The sequence below is a fragment of the Podarcis cretensis genome, assembly GCF_951804945.1.
Source record: "Podarcis cretensis genome assembly, chromosome: 16".
Taxonomy (NCBI): Eukaryota; Metazoa; Chordata; class Lepidosauria; order Squamata; family Lacertidae; genus Podarcis; species Podarcis cretensis.
The window spans coordinates 11,576,996-11,601,083 of NC_137186.1; the positions used below are offsets into that span (position 1 = coordinate 11,576,996).

A 24,088-nucleotide genomic window follows, 5' to 3' on the forward strand; every position below is an offset into this window, starting at 1 on the left:
TGAGCATGCTCAGCAGTACGTCGCGGGCAGGCGGGCCTGATGGCGATTCTGTAGAGTCGTTTAAACCGGAAGTGACCTTTCTGGGACCGGAAAAGGGAAAGGAGGACCTGTTTCTGATGCTGGAGTGAGAAGCGGTGACCTTTCCTGCAAGGAGCTGAGCGGGTGCGTAGAAGCGGGAATGTGGTTGGAAAGGGTTCTATCACGCCGGCCTTTATACTCTCAGGATTCAGGAGTCCCCTGTTAAGGGTCCTCGGTCTCTCTTTACTCTGGTGTAAACAGCACCCACTAGAACAGACATAGGCAAACTCCAGCCCTCCAGATATTTGGGACTACAATTCCCATCATCCCTGACCACTGGTCCTGTCAGCTAGGGGTGATGGGAATTGTAGTCCCAAACATCTGGAGGGCCGGATGCCTGCACTAGAAGCTTCCTGGAACCATGAGTCCATCTAGCTCAGTCTTGTTTCCCCAACCTTACCCAATTTTTGGTCCCCACACGTTGTTGGACTACAGTTCCCATCATCCCTGACCATTGGAGCTACTGGGAGTTGTAGTCCAACATCCCCTTGGGGACCAAGATTGGGAAAGGCTGTTCCACACAGATGTTACTGGACTACAAGCAGGGCAGATTCCCCCACCAAGGTGCATCCTGGGCCTTCATTATATAGCTTCTGGTGAATGCTGGAAAAAATGCACCTCTTTACCCTGGCTTTTGACACCTGATGTATATATTTTTTAAATATATTTCTGGAATTTTAAAGTTGTTTTTAATGTTATGTAATGTTGTGTTTTTAATGTTACAAGTGGTGTTTTAAGAGTTGTAACCTGCCCTGGGACCTTAGGGTGAAGAATAGGTAATAAATTGCAGGAATAATAAAAACTGCAACTCCCATTGTCCTTGACCCTTAGCCTTGCTGGGTGGCACTGGTGGGAGTTGTAGCACAACCACATTTGGAGGGCAAGAGATTCCCCATTCCTGGTCCGTGTGGTTCTGAGATGCTAACCTCTTTTTGTCATGCAGATGTAGACAAAGGTTGATACTTGGTCTTGCTTCACCCTGTATTGAAAGTGAGTCACTGGAAAACTCCCTTAAACAACCCCCTATGCAAAGTTAAAATGTTGGGAGAATGCACTCCACTTCAGCAGTGTTTTGCTAATCCTATACTTTTCTGTCATTCCTGTTTCCTTTTGCAGAACAGCCTGCCAAGATGGGTATTCACTTTGGAAACTTGGAGAGAGTAAGGCATGTGATCACCTACAGCTTGTCTCCATTTGAACAAAGAGCTTTCCCACACTTCTTCTCCAAAGGAATTCTTAATGTCTGGAGGCGGTTCAGTACACAGGTCTTCCGGGTGGTGCCTCGTAAGTTAAAAATTATTTAGGCTGCTCCTTCTGCTTCTTGCTTGTGTGCTCTGTGTTACCCTTGAGGGCTGGTTCTTTGTCCAGGATTAGTGCATTGATGTTCAAAGTGAAGAACTCGGGATGTTGGTTTCAGAAGAAGGCAATCTCTGGAGCAACATATGGCATGGCGGGGGGGGGGGGAGCAGTTTCTTCATTGCCATCATATTGCAAAGAGGGCATGGAGCAGATTAGATGAACTTCATTATTGTTAATATTTATTTCATTTATGAATAGCTTCCTATGAATTAACTTGAAGTTACAAAAAGAAAGTAGAAAAGAAAAAGAAAGGATAACAAAGGGATAAGAATATTAAAGGAATAATACTGTATACTAATAAGGGAAGTAAAGAAATAGGTTAAAAGGACTTCCAACTATCCATCTGTCGGTTATATATATTAGAGTTCTTCAAAATAGTCAAGTGTTCAATCCAGGATAGTATCCAGCTGGATTATAAATTGTTTTAATTGTTGTAACACATCCTGGGATCTTGGGTTGAAGAGCAGGTAATTAATAAAATTAAAAACCCAGAATTTAAAGAACCCATAATTTCAGATCCAATGCAGATAGCAACTGGGGTAAAAAACTCCCCTTATAATGCATCTTGAAATAGAGAAGTTTTCAGCAGGCACTGAAAAAACAATAGAGATGATGCTTGTCTTACATGTAGGTGGGGGGAGTTCCCAGTTCTGGCATTGCGCAGGCAGACCTGCTGATGAGATGGTTATCTTCAGAAGGCCCTCTCCTGTAGAACACAGTGACTGGCTGGGTATATAGGGGATGAACCACTCTTTTACGTATCCTGGTTCTGAGCCATACAGGGTTTTGTGCCAACACCTTGAACTTAGCCTGGTGGCTATTGGGCAGCCTGTGCCAATTTATAAAAGACAGTTCTCTTTGCTCTACATTGGAAGCACTAGATGGAGCAAGAGAGCAGAGCAAGGTGACAATCTCCTTTAGTCAGTACACAGTGGCAATAACAGTCTACTCTCCCACGTGTTCCGGAATTATAATCTCCTTAGTGTAATTACAAAATCTCGTTAGCAATTAGTCATCTTTAGCCTCAGTGACAATGATAGTTAGCATTTAAGTAGTGCATTTCAATAGTTCAACGAATTCATATGCTGTTACAGCCATTGACAGCAGTTTATGAAGTCCTGAAGTCTTCGGGTTTTATATTAGTGCTATCAGCCTCTTGCATAGTGTTACCTTCTCCCGCTGTACTCTCTTCAATCCTGTTCAGGCTCTGAGGTGGGTCCCAGCTTCCAAGCCCCTGCTCCATCTGTGTATCTTTTAAATTGTCTAGTGGCTCGGACTGTCATCGCAGCATGATGACCAAACACTAAAAACACTACAGAAAGAAAAACACTCACTCTCTCTCTCTCTCTCTCTCTATATATATATATATACATATATATTCACAAAGTGGAATGCAACAGCAGAGACAAGCAGTCTGAATACCATTTAAAAGAATTAAATATGATACAACCACACTTCATTATATTTTTAAAACACTGGGTTGCATCCAACTAACACATACTTGGAGTAGTAGACCCATGGAAATCAATGAACTTGGCTGCTATAAGTGAGTTGGATAAAATCACATTTTGTGGTGATCTTAAAGAATCAGCACCAAAAAAATTGAACTAGTACGGCACAAGCTCAGCATTCTGTCGGCAGCTTAGAACATCATCACTGCAGCCCAATTTAAACAAGCCACTGAAAGCTACAAAGAAAAAATAATAAAGTCTTCAACATTCCCCTAAAAATATTGATACCAAAATGTCACTCCTCAGCAGCTAATCTTATGGGAAGGCCAGTTTGACAGGGACCAATGGAAGGAGGCGACTTAATGGTGGACTTAATTAAAAGTACAGTATTTTGGATTCAGGTTATAGCAAACAATTCAGTGGAAAGATGGATCCAGCCTTGGTAGTTTATGCAGGGGTGGGAAAGCTTGGAGCTGAGAGGCAAATGAAGACTTTCAAGCACTCTCTGGCCTTTGGGACTCTCCAGACCGCTCTCCTCCTGGCTCTGCTTTGCATCCTCCTTGACTGGTTCTCCCTGGCTTGGATTATATCCTTGAATTCTGACAACACTTCTTGCATGTCAGGATGGAGGACAGAGAGGGTGTGCGTGCACACATTTAGAAACTAATCTAGTATACAGAGGCAAATGTTTACATTCATTGCTCCACCCACTTTTGCCTCTGATTCCACCCACCACTGGTGTGTGGCCCCCAGAAGGGAATTCAGCTGAAAAAGATTCCACACCCCTGTGTTTATGTATTAGCCTGGTAGCCATTGGCAACAAGTTATTCTGTGCAGGCAAGTGAGTGGGCTTGTAGAGTGGGGACAGATTCTATTCCTTCTCTGTGCCCAGAATTGAAACCAGGTGGGCTGCCATAAAAGAGAAACCTCCTCTTCGCAGCATAAAAAATTACTAGGCTCCTCCAACTTGTTGTTATTGTTATTCTTTTTTCTTTTCTACTTTTTTGTATCTAACTCATTTGTAACTGAAAATCAATAAAACAGTTTTTAAAAAGAAATGTACCATGCTCTTGCAAGAGTGGAAAAACTCTCTGCCAACCCCCAGCACACATGTACACACACACACACACATGTACACACATATACCGTATTTTTCGCTCTATAACACGCACCCGACCATAACACGCACGTAGTTTTTAGAGGAGGAAAATCCGTAGGCATGCCACCCGTAGGCATTTCCTCCATAACACGCACAGACATTTCCCCTTACTTTCTAGGAGGAAAAAAAGTGAGTGTTATGGTGCAAAAAATACGGTGTATATATATATTGCAGGTTAGTAACTTTTTAGAGTTTAGTGGTAAGGGATGAAGAGCTGTAATCCAGCTACATTTGGAGGGCACCGCATTGGCTACTCATGTGTTAATACATAACTTTATCTGCTTCCACTGCAATACTTTTCTTGAAAAACTCATCAGTGCAGAAGAAAATGGCAAGAAACAAACTGGCATCTTAAAAAACAACACTATTCTTTCTTTTAAAAAATTGATTGGAAATGGCTTTCTCTTTAGTCAAAGAGGGGGATAGAAATAAAAAGACAGATGGGGCTAGGCCACACAAATATATATAGACAGCTAACAGTGCATCTTTAAGGAAATGAGGAATGTCAGAGCACTTGCCATATCCTGGGCTGTCATGATTATAAAACTCCTACTTGTACATGTTATTAAGCAGGAGTGGGGGAGCCTCTTGCACTACAGATCTTGCTGGACTACAATTCCCATAATTCCTGACCACTGGCCATGCTGTCCAAGGTGTATGGGAGTTGTGTCCAACATCTGGAGAGCCAGATCTTTTATAAAAGATGTTACTGCATTCCCAACTATTTGCTGGAATGGTACTTCATAGCAGAAGAATATGTTATTATTTTAGTAACATGTATTTAGCCTTTGTTACAGTAGACTATGGGAACTTAAGGGCTGTGCCAACAGGGTGATAAATAAGTGGTTTTGATAAAGGGTTATGAAGGATGTAAGAGAGAAAGATATCACTCAGGTGATTTGGGATGCAATTCCAGGTATAAGGGACAGCAAGGGAGACAGGGCAGAGTCATGTGCAAGGGAGCAAGAAGACCTTTGGGACCACTGAGAACGGTGGAACTGGAAGAACAGAAGTCTTGGTTGCTTTTATTGTAGTTGTAAAGCTAACTGTGTTTCTTTTTTAACCTCCTAAGCCTTTGTCGCGGCCTATGTCATCTATTCCTGGGGAACCGAAGAATTTGAACGTCTTAAAAGGAAGAACCCAGCTGACTATGAGAATGACGAATAATCTGACAGATAACAAAGAAAACAGTTGCCAGCATTTATTCTTGGCCTCAGCTTGTTGACATGAATACGCAAATATTTAAAATAACACTGGTTCAATAAATCTCTCTTCCTGTTCTACTTGGGAGTGTGATTCTTCAAGCTTTACCAAAAGCTGAATATGCAGGCATGGAGCTGTTTTTACTGCTGTCTAGTATTCAGCTGTTCCAGGGATAGGGGACCTGTGGGGCCTTCCAGATGTTGCATTCTACCTCCCATCAGCCCCAGCCAGCATGGCCAGTGGTCAGGGCTGATAGAAATTGCAGTCCTGCAACATCTAGAGGGCTACAGCAGGGATGAGGAACCTCAGCCCTGGAGGCCGAATGTGGCCCTCCAGGCAACTCTAGCTAGTCCTTGGGACTCTCCCCAGGCCACACCCACTTCCCAGGTCCTGTAACTCACTAGGCACCCGCCTTGGGTATTTTTACCTTGCTGGAATGCATGCCTGGATGGAGTATAGTGTATAAATGTGTGTAGAATCTAACCTAATGGGCCAAGGTTAGATTCACATTTGAAGCTTTGAGCTTTGTTGTTGGAAAAGCAGAATAGAAATATATCAAATCAAATCTGTTGCTCCACCACCATTTTTATGTCTGGCCCCTCCTGCCACTGGTATCTGACTTCCATAAGGGAATACGTGGGCTGAAAAAGGCTCCTTGCCCCTGGGCTATGGGTTCCTCATTTCTGTTCTGCTTTTTGGTAAATGAAATCTAAAAAGGGCAATTTTTATTACTTTATTCATGGGTGCATATTTATCTCCCTCCTTTCTGTCCTGAACAAAACTTAATAACAAACTGAAAAGGTATCAAAGCTGGAATGTTCTGCACTGAATGCTGAAGAACTGAATGCTGATGAATGGGTCTCTCCAAGTAAGGAGGCCAAAAAACGCTTGTGTTCCAAATAACCACACTTCTTTTAGCTGTGAGGCTTATGTTGGTGGCCTAATTGGGTAGGCAAGATCATGTGGTTCTTTACAGATCTTGGCTGCGAACCATATATAGGACTTCAAAGGTAAATCACTGGTGCTTTGAATTGAGACTGATTTCCTGAGCCTTCCAGGACTGCGTAGGTTAAAACCAACACTTTGAATTGGGTTTGGGAATTTATAGGCAGGCACTGCAGCTGTGCCAGAACTAGCATTATATGCTCAATACTGCCTCATTTTTGTCAGCAATCTTGCTGCTGCATTCTTCACCAAAGGCAGCCCTATGTATAATGCATCTCAGTAATCTAATCGGGAGGTTACTAGAGCACAGATTACTGTCCCAATAGAGGAGCAATTGGGCCACCAGTTGAACCTGGTAGGGCTGTACACCACTCATCCGACCAGAGGAACCACCTATTAACAGCATCTTGTTTGGATTGAGCCTCAGTTGACTGGTCCTCGTTTAGTCCATCATTGTGACTAGGCACATGTTCAGTGAATACATCTATCACCTCACCCACAGGGGAGGAAATTGAAAAATACTGTTATGTGTATCAGTGGTAGACTGATGACAATACACTACAAAACTCCTTATGACTATACCTGGCAGCATGTAGATAACTAGTTTGGGGTGAGGTGACACCTGAAAGCTACATTGGTGCCAGCTGTGCTATACATGGCTATACATCATGCATATATAGTTCTACCACGCAAGAGGGATCCTGGGCCAATCAGGATCCTCTCCTTGGTGGACAGGCTCTTGACACATATGGACGTTTTGAGGACAATATGCCAGGGGTGGGTTGGGCCAAGCGGCAAAAGTAGATGCAGCAGCGTGTGACTTTTGCCCTTTTTACAGTAGGGTACATTCCCAGACACACAAAAAACAAAAATTCCTACACCTGTCACACATATTTATCTCTCCCCCTGCCCCCCGTGATGCAAATGTCTGTAGAGCAGGGCTGTGGCAGGGTTACCTTGGGAGAGTATTGAGGGCCTAGCAGAGAAGCTCAGAGGGCCACATTTGGCACTGAGGTCCGCCACCCCTGGCTTATACCATAAGAAATCTGTGAGGCTTTAAGATGCTGGAAACCTCCTTGGTCTTATAGGCACTGCATAATAGCAATGTGTGTTTATGTTTTTAACTGTTTCCCACTCTTGAAGACAGGTACAGTACTAACTGGACTGAGGGGGGGGTGGGAATCACCATTAGTACTGTATTGCTCTCCCTTCCAGTGTCAAATATATGCTGTGTTTATGTCTAATTATGCATTTACATTTAAGTTGCCCCTTTTTCTTTCACTTGAGTAGTACCATAGGAGAGGAGAGAGGGCAAGCAAGCTTCCAAACTAGGAAGTGGTGGGCTTAAGTACTGTACTGTGGTGCTCCTACCTCAACAGAGACTGTTATTTTTCTCTCAGAGATCTTAACAGGTGGGACACAACTTGTCCATCTAGAGATATACTTGGCTCTTCTGTGTCCCCCCATTTTTTTCTTGCGCCACCACCGTCTATGTACTTTATAAATGTCATAATTGGCTTTGAAGGCTTTTGCAGAAAGTGGGAAATATACAGTATGCCATTCCCTACTATATTTTGTTGGGAGCCCCCCAGAGTGGCTGGAGCAACCCAGTCAGATGGGCAGCATATAAATACATAAATAATAATAATAATAATTCCCTCTCTGCCGTGGATGAAGCAGCAATGATCAAGTTGCTTCAGATATATTGTGAAGACTTCTCTCTCTGCCCCGCTTTCCCTGACCTGCAAGGCTGGACCCTGTTTTACCTCCTTGAATCTTCCGAAATTGTTTTATTATTGTATTTTACTGGTTTTTGGTTGTGTTTTGGTTCAGTGTTATTGTTGTTATACTGTATACTGCTTTAAGATTTTTTTTGTAATGCTAAGCAGTATATAAATGCCTTTTAAATACATTTTTAAAAATAATACAGTACAGTATATACCCTATCCCCCTTCACAATACGGATTCCCTCCACCCCCACCCGTTTCTAATTTAATACGGGGACGTGTGTCGTGAGCTTTCCCCCCTAAGCCAGGAGGGCGCCGAGTTCGCCCCGTTAAGAGGGAAGGGAAGGAAGTGAGGGTCGATTGGAGGAGAAAAGAATTTGAGAGAAAGAGAGAGAGAAAAGAGGGCGGGGAAAAGGCGTGCGCGAGAGAGAAATACACACCGTAAAAGCGCGAGCGCGAGCGGTAGGTCGCTCCACCCAATCAGCGCGCGCAGAGCCGTCAAGGCGCCCAATCGCCGTCCTCCCGCGCGCGCGAGCGCCCCCTTTAATTTGGGTTTGAGCCCCGCAACTGCCACTGGCGCCGCCGCCGCCGCCCTCCCACCAAATCACCCCGCCCTTTTCCCAAGCAACCGTTCCTCAAACTCGCTGCCTCTCGCGCACGCGCTCCTCCTCCTCCTCCGCCAGCGGCCTCGCGCTCGCTCCTCATCCTCCTCCTCCTATTCGGGAGCGCGCCTGCAGGGGCAACAGGAGTCAAAGCCAGCCGCGCGGCTGAAGGGGAAAGAAGGCGGCGGCTGAGGCGCTAGCGGGGATTGAGGGAGACTCGTCGTCGTCCTCCTCCTCCTCCTCAGCCATGGCGGAGAGAGGGGCGCTCGGCGGCCAGCGGGGCTCGCTCACGCCTTCGCTGCACCAGCCGGCATCCAGCGCCTCAGCCTCTTCGGCGTCCCCGGCTGCCCAGAGCCTTTCAGGGCAGCCTCCGCCGCCGACGGCGGTGCTACAGCAGCAGCAGCAGGCGCCTCCTCCTGCTCCTCCGGCGGCGGCGGCGCCTTCGTTGCCTCAGCCGGCCGCGCTCGGCCCCGGAGGAGGCTCTCTGGCCCCAGGGGGAGGCGGCTCGGGGGCTCCCGGGTCAGGCGCAGCGGCGGCGACGGCCGGGGGGCGCCCGGTCCAGATGAACCTTTACGCCACCTGGGAGGTGGACCGGAGCTCGCCCAGCTGCGTGCCCAGGTGAGGAAGTGGGGGTGCGGGGGGGGGGGAGAGAGAGACTCTTTCCTTCTTTTTACATTCTTTGGTACCGCCACCGTACAGATTTTATGAATTCAGTGGCATGGAAATGTGCATTTAATCAACCGATTCCCTGAGGGGTAAGTAGTAGCCGTGTCGCAGCAGCAGCAACGCACCAGAGGAGGAAGAGGAGTCGTCTTTGTGGGCAGGCTGGAGGCTTAGCACGTTTATCTGCTTTTGTTGGGCTGCAAGGTTTCTTTCCCTCCAACCTCATATCTTCTTCTCCACGCCCCCCCCCCCCGCGTCTCACCCCGTTATCCGTTTACCTTCGCAGGTGTGGAAGTCAAGCCCGACCCCACCCACTCCCTAAGACCTACTTGCTCTATCGCCTGCCAAAAAGGGAAAAGAAAAAAAAACACACACAGAGAGAGAAAAGGCGCCTCCCTATTTTAAGTATTTACGTCCCTCCTCCTTGGGGAATAAAGGATGAAACCTAACCCTTAGACGTCATTTATCTGTTCCCCATATTTACAAAATGTGTGCATGGAGGGGAATGATAGCAGATTGCTTCTTTTAATCACACACACACTTGAATGTTAAAGAGTGGTTTGCCTTTATGTGGGGCTGTGGGTTGATGTTTAAGCAGGAGTGGGAAATCGAGGGAGGCTGTACATAGTGAGAGGTCGCTTGTTCCTCTCAATGGGGGGCAGTTGCACCTAAGTTTTCTTACATGAGTATATGTTAGGGTCCTCGACCTTTGCAGAGAACTAATACCCCCTTCCATCTATGCCTGCATGCCTTCAAAGAGCTACCATCTTCCTCCTTGTGCATAAAGAAGGGGGTGTCATCCTGTGTGTGGGTGTAGATATTACTTTTAACATTTGTATCCTGCTTTGAGTGCATATTTTGGAAGAAAAGCTGAAAAAGGATAAAACAGAATAAATTAACCCCATGTGTACACGTAAAACAGAACCAGCCCCTTCATCTTGAAACACCTACTTCTGTCCCCACCCATGTAAAGGTGAATGAGGTTCTGTTAACCAGTACCCTCCCCCAGCAAATGTAAAGGACGTGGGATGTTCTCCTCCTTTATAAGTCAGTAGCTTATGTGGGAGGGGCTTACCCCTCTGTGTGCTGGGGATGTAGGTTTTTCAAAGTGGAGCGGTTATTTAAATGATATTTAAGAGAAATATATAAGTGAGGGTGGGTGTTGGAATTTCAAAGTTGAGGAGTTGTTTCTCCTTCAACAGTCATCCATACACATAAGAAGCAGCTCATTTTATAACATATGTGTCCCTGACCACATATAATAGAGGACAAGTCAACCTTCCTCACATAATGGAGGACTTGCCTTTTACCCTTCAAGGTTTAGCTTTTCCACCATCAAAAAGAGAATTATCACCCCACCCCTCTTTGTTAGGAAAGAAGTGGATCTCTCCCTTTTCCAGAATATAATTTGACTAAGGAAGATGTTCTGCCTAATAAAAAGAAATTATCCACAGCCCACTCACTTGGTAAAGTTGACATGATTTCCCCGGTGAGAGTAAGGTCTTCACTCACGTAGATACTATATTCTGATTTGCATATGCACAACCTGCTTCAAGGCATGAGCAAAATCATTTCCTTATTATGAAAGCAAGCTGCACCACCCCATCTTTGCCTTCATTTATTCCAAATAAGTGACCTTGGCCTTTTGAAGTGAAACAGAGCTCTGTTCTTCCTGTGGGGGTTTTCCATTAGGTGTTAGTAAGAATGCTTACCACTTAAACTTTCCCTTAGGGGAGATTGGGACTTCTGCCCTTTCCCTGTGATGATTCTTTCAGAAACCCTCAGATGAAATCTGCCAAATCTTATAAAGGCATCTACTTTCCAGTGAGGTTCCTAAAAGAACCACTGATAAAGATGCTTTATTGATACAATGGTAACTCTCCATATACTCTTATTTGCTCGATAAATGCTTCTCAGGTGAATATGAAAAGAACCACCTGAGACATTAAAACAAACTTTTCTGGCTCCATTGAGCTTCTCTTAGCTGAAATATATGCAACAGTAGCTCCTCTAGAAACCATTCTGCATGCCACTTTACTGCCTCATTGACAGGGGGATTATTAAAAGTGGCTTTCCTGGATCTTTCCATCTATGGAGTGTAGAAGAGGTGAAATGACCCAATGCTGTCTTAGTTTTAAGACCTTTCAGTCCCCCTCCCCAAGGCAGTCTTGTGCAGTCTTGTACTGTATTTTCATCCAGAAATCAAACCACTTTCAAAAGCCAAAAATGTCACTGTCCTACAACAGAACTTTTACTGTGCAACAAGGTAGGAGCTTACCGTAAGTGGAGTTGTCTTATAATTATTTTATAATGTTCTATAATTTAAGGGAACCTTAAGAATTTCACTGTCCAACAGAGCTGTCATTATGGTCATTCCCTTATTCTAGTAATTTGTATCTAACAACTTTTTTACACATGACTTGGTTGGTTATGGAGCAATCGTCTTGCTATTCCAATCGCCTGTGAGAGTGAGTTTGCTGTCTGCAGGTTAAAGGCTCAACATAACCCCAAATGGAACATTTTGAATGAGTATGGCTGCTTTTTATTACAGCATTTGTAGCTTGATTTTCTTCATCTGGATATACTGTGGGTAGTGTGCAGAACTTAAAACCTGATGAACTAAAAAACAATGAAATGCCTTCTGCAATTACTGAAAGTCTCCCTCACCTGTGTTGCTGAGCACTTGTTCCACTAAATGAGTTTCTTCTATCCTAAATGACCTGTATAGTTTAATGTCCTTGTAATGACTTTGTCTGTATATCCCCTTTTAGTTGCATGAAGTGAAACCGGCTAAGCTATAAGATCAACTTTCCTCCTTTTCCTCCTTGTGCTTAAAGCAAAGACATACTCCTCTCCTGTCTCCCTTCGTTAAATGATATTTATTATTTGTGTTGAACTGCTGCTGTTCTGAGGACAGCCAAGATAGGCAGGCTGGCCACTCTGTTCTCTTTGGGTGGCAAAAAATTGGCCAAAAAAAGTAGGAAACAGCAGTTTTTGTCTACTGGGAGATGAGCCGCTATCTCAAACTGATTGATTACTGTTTATTTTTAGTCTGCCTATACCTGTTTGATCTTGAAGAACCCAGGTGGCTGATTATTCTTCTCTCAAACAGACACCATGCTTGTTACAGGAATTATTATGCTAATCCCTTGTTCAGAACCTACATGAGACTTGGCCAATATTTTTTTCTGCTAACAAGCATAATATCAGCATGTTTCTAACATCTATGATGCTGTGTTGTGGCATTTTGTGACAGCTGAGACTTGTCTCAAGGGCAGTATTTTTCCTGCCCACCTCTTAAACAAGAATCAAACAATAATGGGTCTATTGCTAATCTTTAGACAAAGCTTAATTGAAGGATTTGTCTCAATAGCTGACTAATTTGCTTCAAAAGCTGAATGTTAATTTGCTGTAGTTTTTTTGTTTTTGTTTTTTACATCCCCTTGGTTTGAATTCATGGTTTTGTTTCTCTGCTCAGTCACCATTTGGGGGAGGACCTTTTAAATACAGTACATAGTTCGAATAGCTTTTTGAAAGCTGTAGGGAATAATCCTAGCCAGATTTGAACTGAAATACAGCAAAGAGCAAACCCCTTTCATCCAGCATGCAAAAACAAAAGGTCCAATATTTTAACAATTATTTCTCACCATATTAAAACAAACACACCAGTTGTAGTCATATAACTGAATCATTTGCTTTGCTGAAATTTGGGTTATTTTAAAACTTCCAGTATCGTGATTTTTAATGTTGTATTCAAAATGATTGATTAGTGTCCAGAGTACTGAATGTACCCCAGATGGGCTTTGCGATCCATGTCTATTGTCTGTTTATAATGAAGGGGTGGACTAACTAATGATTTGAGCTCATTTTGCAGATGCAGCTTAGTTCCCTCACCCTGTTTCTGAGATAGCTGTGTTTGTTATGACTCAAGAATCTGCCTGTGATTACAGTAATCAAAAGTACACTTACTGTAAGATGGTATTCTTTTTTTTAAAAAAAAGGCTTCTGCTCTAAATAAGAAATTGGTTTAAGGCCACAAGGGGTCATTACAGTCATTCCAGTGCAATATATTGACATGTTTACTTTTTGAATAAAACACAATTCTCAGTCTGAAAGCCATAGCTTTGAGACTAAGGGTTACTGGAGAGGTGTGAGCTATTTTCTTTTTCTTGGGTGATCACTGTCCGTGTCTTGGTTGTACTAGCAATTGGTCCTCCTATGTTCTGTATTGCTTCTGGTTGATGTATCTATGAGACAGCCAAAAGTAGTTGATAAGCTCCTCCTATTTCACATGGCTCTTGAGCTCTATTACATGACACCGGAAAGCATGTTGCATGCTTTACTAATACAGGAATTTAGTTCCTGCCACAGAGGAAGTTACTGTTTTTCCCATTCCAGAGGTGTCAGTAGTGATTGACTCTTACACTTTGCCATTTTTATAGGGATATTTTAACATCATGTTAAAAGAATTTGGACATGCAGTATCTGACACAGTTGAGATGGCCAGAAATAAATCATTTGCCTAGGGCAAATACATATATTGTGTTGTTATTAATCCAACCACTTGTCTGACACCTCATGTCATTATTATACTGTATGCTCACCTGAGAGTAAGTCTTACTGAGCATAATAGGCCTAGTAAAATCTTGTGCATGCCTACTCAAAAATAACTCTCATTGAGTTACATCAGATGTACACCCAGGTAAGGGTAGATAATTGTAGTCTACGTCATTTGAAACATGAGCTCAATATAGCAACCCCCTCTTTGTGTAGTTCCAGGCTAATAGAATTTGACAACACTTCCTTTTTTGTTTTTGTTTGTTCTCCCTATTGCACTTTTTGGTATAAAATATGTATTTGCTGTGCTCATCCTTTCCTCCCAGCTGAAGGGCTCCGCTGATTTCCTTAGTGCAAAAGTAACTGTAGCAGGTGGAAAGGCAAGTTCTGCCAATGCTACATTTTTCCCTTTCAGTAAAAAGTAACTTCTTAATGTTTCCATTGAGTTTATTGACTTGTAAATAGAACTTCAACATGTTTTTATAGTAGATAATACAACTCAGAGTCTGAACAGCTTAATTTATCCAAGTTACATGTTTTTGTGACTCTTCTTTTATATGTGAAAGCATTAGAGTAATATTAGAAACTTTTTGTGGAGATAACATTTCTTCAGAGTGTGCATGCATTTGAATCACACTATTATCTAAATCTCCTTTTAAAATTTAAAACCTTTTATGATTCTTGAAAGGTTTCACTGTCTAGTATTAGTATAGTCTACATTATTATGAAGTCTTTGACAAAGAAGATACTAGCAATTCCCCACTACTCCAGAAAGTTGTAGCAAAGTGCTTGATGGTTTCTAAAGCAGGGAATATAGATTTGATCAGGCCCTTTTAATATAGATACTTAGCTTAGTTGCTTTAACCAAACATCGTTGCAGTCTTTAGTTATGTTTATGCTTGATACTGATTTAACATCAGGCCATTTCAGGTTGCGATTTGGTTTTTCTCCCTGGAAAAAATACCTGGTTTGTTGCATATAATATGGGGAGCTTCTCTCCTTCTTGACATGTTGCAATTATGGTAGCAAAATGTGGCAGACCACCATTCTGTGGGGATCACTCTTTTCTCATTGTACTAATTAAATGTTGTCTAGAATGGGTGTCAGATATGATGTGCAATTTTGATGGTTAATTGCTCCCTTATGTATGTGGCTGGGTGGCTTCCCTCAGTGATCATGATTTGTAATTTACTTACCAACTGTACTATTGGGGTGGAATGTGGGGCATGACTTGGGACCACTTGGAATTTAATTATTTTTCTTCAAGACCTTTTGGCACATTTTGTGTGCTTTGTGGAACAAATAGCATTTAATACTGATACTAAATGTTGCTTTTACTTCCACCAGAGTGAGTTTTTCCTAACACCCCAAAGGTGTTAGGTGCTATAATACTTTACTTCCATAACAATTTTTCTTGTTAAGGAGGTGACAGTTTGTTGGTTTGATTTTGTCACACTGAATGAAGAAAACTCTTAGTAAGGCCAGTGCACTTCACAGCATGTTAAGCATTACATGTATTTGCCATATAACATATGGCCATCTACCCCAGGATGGGGAACCTATGGCCCTCCAGATGTTGTTGGACTCCAATTCTCAGCATTCCTGACCATTGGCCATGCCGGATGGAGCTGATGGGAGCTGGAGTCCAATAACACCTGGAGGAGCATATGTTAGCTGTCTATGATCTAACCAATCACCTATAAAAAACAGTTGTAAGTTATTAGTGGGTTGGATAAGAAATATGGACAGGTCAGATCTTTTGCCAGGTGCTATTTCAGTTGCTGATTTTGTGAATATTAGAAAGCTTTTATAGTAAGATGGGTGCCTAGTTAATTTTTAGTTGATTAATCACCTACATTTTAACCAATTTTAAATATGTGTATTAAGAAAAACTTTACTTTTTTTCTTTGATAGTGAAGTACAGTACTCAGTTGAATATTTTGATTCTCCCAACAAAAGCACACAAGGCTTAAAATAGCTTCAAAAAAATAAACAAACTTGCCCTAATATTTTGGTTTCATCAATTGCTTTTATTAATCCAATTAAATTGTTCTTTTTCTGATTAAAATTAACCCTGTTAAAGTATCAGATTTGCTGATTTTTAAAGCTTGCAGTCCTATTCCATAAATGTTTTCTGGCAGGAGTTGTGAAAGTTCGAAGTTGCATTAAGAAATAAGCAAATTGGCTTAGAAGTTTGGTTCCATTAGTTTAATTTTCTCACATGTTCAGTTCCTAACAGTAACTCTTTTCTACAGTGTGTTTCAATATTATTGTAGTAACTTATTGCTCTCCTGAATGACCTTTTCTGTTGTTAGCTTAGTGATAGGAACTTTATTGTTGAGCCAATTAATCTGTTCTGGAAGTGTTTTGAATCAAGGAAAAACAAGGCCTATTCTTGGCACCTCAATCCTGCACATGTTTACTCAGATTAAGGCCTATTTCCACCAAATAAATATAGGAAGCGAATAAAAAGAGAACCCACACAAGTGATCCTGACACAAAACCCCACACATACACTAAGTAAAAGAATAGAAGCACTGCCACCCACCCCACCCTATGCACCATCCCCACCCTTCTCCTCTTTGCCCCCCTTCCCAACCTTATACTGCATGAACACTAATAGGGTTGCCATATTGAAAACAGGATGTTGCTGAGGTTTGTTTTTGTTTTTTTAAGAAACCCACCAAAATTGTTGTGCTTTTTTGGGGAAACCTCCACTTAAAACTTAAAATAGTAATTTTCAGCTTTTGGAGATTTTTCTGCTGCTGTTTCTATCGCGTTGGCATGCATCCAGGTCCCCCGTCCCCCCCCCCCCCGATGCTATTTTTTTATACCCCAAAGCCAGGACATGTCAGGAATTTTCCTGATGTATGGCAAGCCTAAACACTAATGTCTCCCCAAAAATGAAACAGATCTGTAGAAAAAAGTTGAAAAAGAGACAATGCACATATTTTTGTAAGTTCAGAAGTCTTTAATAAAAATTATTTTAAAAATAAGATCTATTGGGTTCAGTTAATCTTATTCTGAAACAGGTTTCAGGTTATGTAGGCCTTCAGGCTTAAGGTAAAGATAAAGGGACCCCTGACCATTAGGTCCAGTTGTGACCGACTGGGGTTGCGGTGCTCATCTCGCTTTATCAGCCGAGGGAGCCGGTGTAGAGCTTCCGGGTCATGTGGCCAGCATAACTAAGCCGCTTCTGGCGAACCAGAACAGTGCACGGAAATGCCGTTTACCTTCCCGCTGGAGCGGTAGCTATTTATCTACTTGCAACAAAATAAAAGAAAAAAAATTCCTTCCAGTAGCACCTTAAAGACCAACTAAGTTAGTTCTAGGTATGAGCTTTCGTGTGCATGCACACTTCTTCAGATACACTGAAACAGAAGTCACCAGACCCTTCTATATAGTGAGAAGGTGGGGAGGGGTATTACTCAGAAGGGTGGTGGGAATGGGTGATTGGCAGATAGCTGTGATGAGCCTGTTGACGACTCTTAACGACTGCAATAGGTCTTACTTGCAGTTTGACGTGCTTTCGGACTGCTAGGTTGGCAGGAGCAGGGACCGAGCAATGGGAGCTCACCCCGTTGCGGGGATTCGAACCGCCGACCTTCTGATCGGCAAGTCTTAGGCTCTGTGGTTTAACCCTCAGGGCCACCCACATCCCTTTCAGGCTTAGGGTAATGACCGGCAATTTACATTGGTGTGGTCCCTCTGAGGTAAATGGAAATATATGAATGTTAAGTGTTTTGAGTTGGGCCCTTCAGAATTCACATGATTTGTGAATTAAGATCTTACTCTAGTGGTAACTAAAAGTGGGTTTAATGCAGGTTAGCCACCCCTGATCCAGCAATACATATACCATAAAATATATACACAACTGTTGTCAAAATTCTGTGTTTATGTGACTTTAATAAGTTTTTGTTACTAATTTTTTTTTATATCCCTTGAATCCTGTTTTCATCCTATCATTTTGTGTCTCATTTGCCTTGGATCTCTTCTGAATTCTTTGCTGTGGATAGACTTTCTGGATAACAATTAATTCAACTGAGGCCAGTGGCTTTTCTGATATTGTATCTAATCTTCAAAATGAACAATTAATCCTCAACAATGCTTTCTGGTGACTCAGTTTTTATTTGACCTCTGTTCAGGGAACATTAGTGTTTGAAGTTAAACATAGGCATGGATAGGCCTGACATTGTAAATGGGATCTATTAATTGTTTTCATTTTAGATGAAAAGAAAAGAGCTCTTGTGCCACTCTCAGACTTTGAGCAGTTTTTAGCCTACACGTAATTAACCTAACTACAGACATCTTGGGAAAGCAATGGCTTTTTGCTGGAAAATTCGTTAATGGATGCTCTCTCCACCAACTAATAGTAGGCTATGTTTACAGGAACGTTTGCACTGCAGTAGCATTAATAGACACAAAGCAAAACCTTCATGTTAAATATCAAAATGCTCTAGAACAGCCACGTCCAACTCCCAAGAGGTAGCGATCTACTCACAGTATATAAAAAAGGCAGTGAACTATCCATTGTCATTGGAGGATGGACCAGAGTTGTTACTGAGCTTTTTTTAGGAAGTCAGAGCTGTTGAGCTTTTTGGGGGGTGAATATCACTAAGGGCCCAAAGATCGACCAGGAGTACCCCACGATCAACCTGTTGGACATGCCTGCTTAGGCCCAAAAGTGTTTCTTGCCGTGCATGTTTTAATCCCACATGGGAGATCAAGTTCTGAGGTGGAGCCATCTAGCAGTAAGAATTGCTTAGTTACGTGGATATAACAGGCAGTGATGGCGCATGTCCTGGGGCGCCATCTGCGGGGGCTGGGCTCCCAGCACGGGGGGGGGGGGCAGCCGCGATGGCAGCCTGCCAGGATCGCACTGCCAAGGGCAGTGCACTCCCCGCACACTCCTCTTCCTCCACCAGTGATAACAGGGTTTCTCAGAAGTTCTACCCCCCACCACTGAAATGGTGGAACAGAGGCAGAACCACTCACAAAATGGTAGCACAGGGCAGCAGTCATATCACAGAACTATAAAGCAAAATACAACGACACTATTAACAGAGGCGGACCTTGAGGTCTCAAATTTCAGCAGTGCCCTGTGTGACACCAGAATTCAGCACCCTTGCCTCTCACCTTCCATTTTTTATCATAGTTGTGGCAATCCATGTGCTGTCCCTGAGGCACATGCACTGTGTGGCTGAACCACTCACACTACCCTAAATCCACCTCTGCTGTTATGATGCAGCATTGTGGGATGTAAAATGGCACCCCATGTCACTACTTCTGCTTCTTTTAGCCCTGCAGGTTTGGTGACCTTGGGTCAGTGCTTGTGAGGATAAAATAGAGGACCTCCCTAAAAACTTTACCTCCCTTGAGGTAAATGACACCCCATCTCTATTTCATGCCCTCCTCTACTTCATGCCCATTGTCCGTCCCTACAAAAACTGAAGAAACAAGTACTTTACTGATCTTTCTCTTTCTCTTACAACTTTCGGAAACCTTTGTTATAATTTAGTACCATTGCCAATAAAAAATTGTCTTTGGGAGAATTACCACTAGACAGTTATTCATCTCCATTCTAAATTGTGGAAGGCAAAATTAATGCACAGGTAATAAGAGCCATTGTGCATCCTTTTTTCTGATATGTTGGAAAGACTTCTAGAGAGGTTTCTTCACTTTGTAGCTTCACATTCATAACTGCAGTATTGAATGCAAATATAATACATGAACTGAAATAGTCTCCTGTTTTATCCGAAAAAAGTAAATATGTGATCTGTGTTAGGCAAAACAAATATTTGGGCAAGGAAGGGTATAATTATTTTTCAGCAGGTTAAGTATTTGTTATAAAAGAATTTGGATATTGATAAAGATACCTTGTCTGTCAAACACGGATAGACATTGTGAGTTAAAATTTCTAAACCTTGAGATTTAAATTTCTGGGGAGGAATCAATCAGGACTTCATATTCCCCTTGCAAGCCCTACAAATTGGCTCCAGTGCATTCATCAACCCCCTGGAGCATTTTTTTGAGGGCACATGGAGAACCTGAAGGGAGGAGAGGAAGGTGAATTTCTGTTGCATGGGTGGAAATTTGTTCCTCTCACACATGGACTAGCATTGCATGCTACCACTGAAATAATCAATGCCTTCTATATTAACAAGTCTTATTTTGGGGTTTGCTAAATTATAAATTTCTCAAAGCAAGTTGAACTTACAGTTTAGCCTAGGTATTTAAAAATGCTATGCAGGATGAATGCAAATATGAAGAGGAGCTGGTAATGAATTTGAATAGATTTGATCCAGTTTAAGTTGAAAAGCTATTTAAACTAGAACTATAGCCTAAACATTTTTTTAAAAGGCTGCTCTTTCTGAATCTAAGGTCATTTATCAGTGAAGATTAAGGTGCACAGTCTTAAATCTCATGTTATAATTTATTTTTAAAGCATGCTTAGATTACAATACAAAAATGGTTTGTGTGTTTAAAAACATAATGGAAGTTTTTCAGAGCTAGAAAAATAGTTCACATTTCTATGGTTCACTCAAGTGCTTCTTGTTGTTTCCCTGAAAGCCTATATTAGGAAGAAGCAACGTAGGAATAAAGTAAAGATGGCTCAAGGTCAAAGAATACTTATTTTCACCCAGAAGTTAAAAACAAATATTAATATTCCACAATTAAATAAGATAAAAAGCTCAAGTAACTTTAGTGGTTTTTAAGGCTCTTCAGAAATGTGAAAGGAAAGAATTTAAAGATATTGGATAATAAGGCAGCATGAGTTCACCAGACCCGTCATGTCTGAATACTCTGTATATTAAGATAAGTTATCTTCTCAAAATAACTGGCTTTCTGGGCATCACCAGTTTAGACTTTTTGACATGGTCAGCTATACTTCAATTACCATGTGTAGTTTCTGGAATATTAGCAAATGTTGTGATTAGGATCACATTGTGCTTATTCTGACATTTTCTGTTAATATGAACAAAAGAAGACTCAAATAACATCATGTTGACATAGCACCGATAGGGCCAAAAACGACAGGGATTTGTTTTGGCTGGCAAAATACTCCCAAATGACTTTAAGCTGCTCTGGCAGAAATACCTGGTCAGAACTACTTAGCCCAGTGACACCACAAAAACATAATAATGAAATGGATGTTGTGGAAGGAAAATGATAATTAACAGCAGTTGATTTGAAGGTTTGCATTTCCAAAATTCCTCTTTGGTTGTGTAGAGTGAAAATAGATTGCTGTAATAGGGTTATTTAAATTGTAACCCTAGCTTGCCAGACTTCCCCCATTCCATTTTTGAAGAGGCAGATACTGAAAATGAAACTGTTCTGCTTTATGTTGATTGCTGCTCTTGCATATATTTGAGATTCTTTAGGAGTACACCCACCATGCGCATTTCTAGGGAAAATTGTTGCTCGATTTCAGCTGATTCTATTCATCACCATAGCACAAAGAGCTTTACAGCTATTTTATTATTTGTATTTATAGTCCACCCTTCATCAAATGGTTCCAATTCCAAGACATTACAAAAAACCTAATTAAAATAAGTACAATGTTTAGTTAATATATCGAGAGTAGCAGATATTGCTGTGCATTGCCATGCACTACTGTTCTGTGTTGCTGTTTTGTTGTTCTCATGTTGGTGGCTTAGTTGATTGTGTTTTATAATTATATCTCTGAATCTGGACTTTTTGCCTTCATACAAAGCAAGAGTTCACTGTTAATCCTTCCTGTGGGTAGTTTCAACATGAAGGCTATGACAGTGCTGCAACAGTTTGCCTCTGGTGTGGTATTGGCTTTCATCATTGAAAGTGCATTTGTATCCACTTGTTGCTTCCCAAAACAAACATATCCCATGGAGTTAATATGAGTAAGTGGGATGCACTTGATTTTGGGAATTTTTAGCTATTTTTTAATCATATATGGCTGGGTTTACTACCCCTTTTGGTCCATGGGCACATTTACAAGCTGGAGAAACTTTGATGTACATCACACATGTACAGTGGTACCTCGGGTTAAGAACTTAATTCATTCTGGGGGTCTGTTCTTAACCTGAAACCGTTCTTAACCTGAGGTACCACTTTAGCTAATGGAGCCTCCCGCTGCCACCATGCTGCCAGAGCACGATTTCTGTTCTCATCCTGAAGTAAAGTTCTTAACCCAAGGTACTATTTCTGGGTTAGCAGAGTCTGTAACCTGAAGCGTCTGTAACCCGAGGTACCATTGTAATGTAACCAAGCTCCCATCACAATCTATTGTGTTGGGTTCAACAGAATGCTGCTTTCAATGTACTAATTTCAGTGGGAGGAGGGGCAGAAGAGGTAATCCTGTGGGTACTATTGAAGACCTCTGTAAGCACAAATGCACCTTCAGGTGCTATGTTGCCGACCCCTGATGCAGAGACAAGAAGTGTGCAGTTGTTCAAAGTGCAATGGAGATGGTAATTTCCTACCCTTTTGATTAAACTTGCCTTTCAAACCAGGAGGACTGAATTGTAGATTTTTTGTAAAGCATTCCAGTGGAGTTTGGGATTTTGCTCTTAGTTAACCAGTGTTACAGAACTAGATTGTATCATGACATCAAGCACAATTTAATCTGTTACAGCGTTCTCATATTGCTTGAAGAGACACTAAAGCAGAAATGACTTTGCTATAATTTTAAAACACTGTACCTTTTTCCTTATTGGGGAAGCCCAGAATTCCTGCAGGGCTTTGCGTATATAATTTTGCATGGAGAGTCCTTTCCCTATTTTTAAAGATAAGAAAGCTGCTTCAAACATACATTTCTGCCATGAGACCAGTATAAAACTGGAAAATACCACACTTAAATATAGCTATGCAGTTATTAAAATTAAAAATGAGGGTGCTGGTAGACAAACAACCTCTGCTCAAGTACATGTATGATAATTTAGACATTGCGTTGCATTGTCTATTGGATTTTTTGCAACATTTGCTGCTGTTTAGCTCTTATAGCGACTCTGCTGCATCTGCAGTCCACTGTGCTTGTTATAACAGCTTATTTTCATCCACTAGAACCCTTTGGGTTGGGAGGGATCATCTGTGACTCATCTATCTTGTGCATTGGGGCAGAATTGATTTAATTATGCTTAAATATCACTGATAGATGGGTGTCGAGAGAGAGCGCTCTGCTTTGGATCTCTGCAGAGCTGTTATCTGGAAGTGCCCTTGGCAATTTGTCCCACTGCCTGGCATCAAATATTTTTGTCACGTTCGAGATGTTATTATTATTGTGGTATTTCAGATGAAGGACTCCAGTCATGCAAGCTTGTTTATAACCTATCAGATAATGTCCTTTATTTGATTTAGGGCAGTGGATCACAGGCTTCTTCCAAACTGCAGAGCCCAACTGACTTCATTTGGATCTAGTCCATGCATAGGTGTCTACAGGATAAGTTTTTAATGAAGTACAATAAAAATTAGTAATTCAGAAACCTGATTTTCTGTACTAAACTGGCTAAATTAGATGAGTTCTCTTTAAAAGTACATGTGAAAAGGATCTAGGAGTATACAAAGGGGTTGTAGGGCCATGCCTTTTGCCCTGACTCCCATTTTAACATGCAGCTTCTTCTGACTTCCCAGGGCAAGTATATGTAGTGGGAAGTCAGCTGTACTTGTGTACAGCTCCCCACATTGTTTGGAACCTTTATCATGCAGAGCTTGAAGCAGGCTTCCCACTTCAGATATTTGACCTAAACACACTAGAAACCAAAAGAGCAATGTAGCAATAATGGTGAGGCTAGAAGTGTGGTGAGAAATAACCAAATTAGAACAAGGAACAGTTTCCAACTTGCTATCCTGGCAGGCATGAAAACAGTATTGAGCTCATCCACTTCTTGGCCAAGCAGAACCTCCTGAGTGCTGTTCTACCTAACATTTCCTGTTACAATTTCTTGGCTGTCATATTTCATGATTCCACCTTGCAAATTTTCTTGTTTGTATAATGGTGAGGCCATGCACTATTGAAGAACTATCTGGCAATGAATAAATGATGCAGCAGCTCTCCAGCCAACCTTAATGTACTACTTATGAAACTGCAATTACTAAAACATTTTATGAAGTTTATTACTAGATGGCAAGAATGACTCTGCAGAAATGGGCTCCTGAGATTTTAGGCATGTGGAAAAACCCTAGCTTTCAAAATTGCTTTATTTTGTCTTTTAAAAAATGATCTGTGGTTTGGTGAGCACTGCTCTAAATTAATTTTTTCCTAGTGGTTATTTTTTATCCTTGCTGTTTGCCAATGATCCTAAAAACATGCCTCAACTCACCCTGGATGATGAAATGGTAAGGAACCATTAGCTATTTTTGAGGTAGTCT

At 41.8% G+C, this 24,088-nt stretch overlaps 2 protein-coding genes across 5 annotated transcripts in view; both read left to right on the forward strand.

Moving 5' to 3' along the window:
• Window positions 1-17: 17 nt before the first annotated feature.
• UQCRQ (ubiquinol-cytochrome c reductase complex III subunit VII) lies at window positions 18-5,330 on the forward strand. 2 transcript variants are annotated; one of them, XM_079958590.1, is made up of 3 exons: window positions 18-162; window positions 1,195-1,362; window positions 5,120-5,330. In XM_079958590.1, exons 2-3 carry the CDS (start codon window positions 1,209-1,211, stop codon window positions 5,212-5,214), a joined length of 249 nt encoding a protein of 82 aa, XP_079814716.1. In that variant the 5' UTR covers window positions 18-162; window positions 1,195-1,208; the 3' UTR covers window positions 5,215-5,330. The 2 variants fall into 2 exon arrangements, with proteins under 2 accessions (XP_079814716.1, XP_079814717.1); XM_079958591.1 differs by having other exon boundaries at window positions 33-162; window positions 1,200-1,362.
• A 3,219-nt stretch (window positions 5,331-8,549) lies between these two features.
• The window catches only part of PACS1 (phosphofurin acidic cluster sorting protein 1), a 74,394-nt gene continuing 58,855 nt past the window's right edge, over window positions 8,550-24,088 (forward strand). For 2 of the 3 annotated variants that reach the window (XM_079957964.1, XM_079957965.1), the window contains exon 1: window positions 8,551-9,142. In XM_079957964.1, coding sequence (XP_079814090.1) covers window positions 8,772-9,142 — 371 coding nt within the window. In that variant the 5' untranslated portion in view covers window positions 8,551-8,771. Of the gene's footprint in view, window positions 9,143-24,088 lie in introns of all 3 variants that reach the window. The other variant, XM_079957966.1, reaches the window with a different exon arrangement.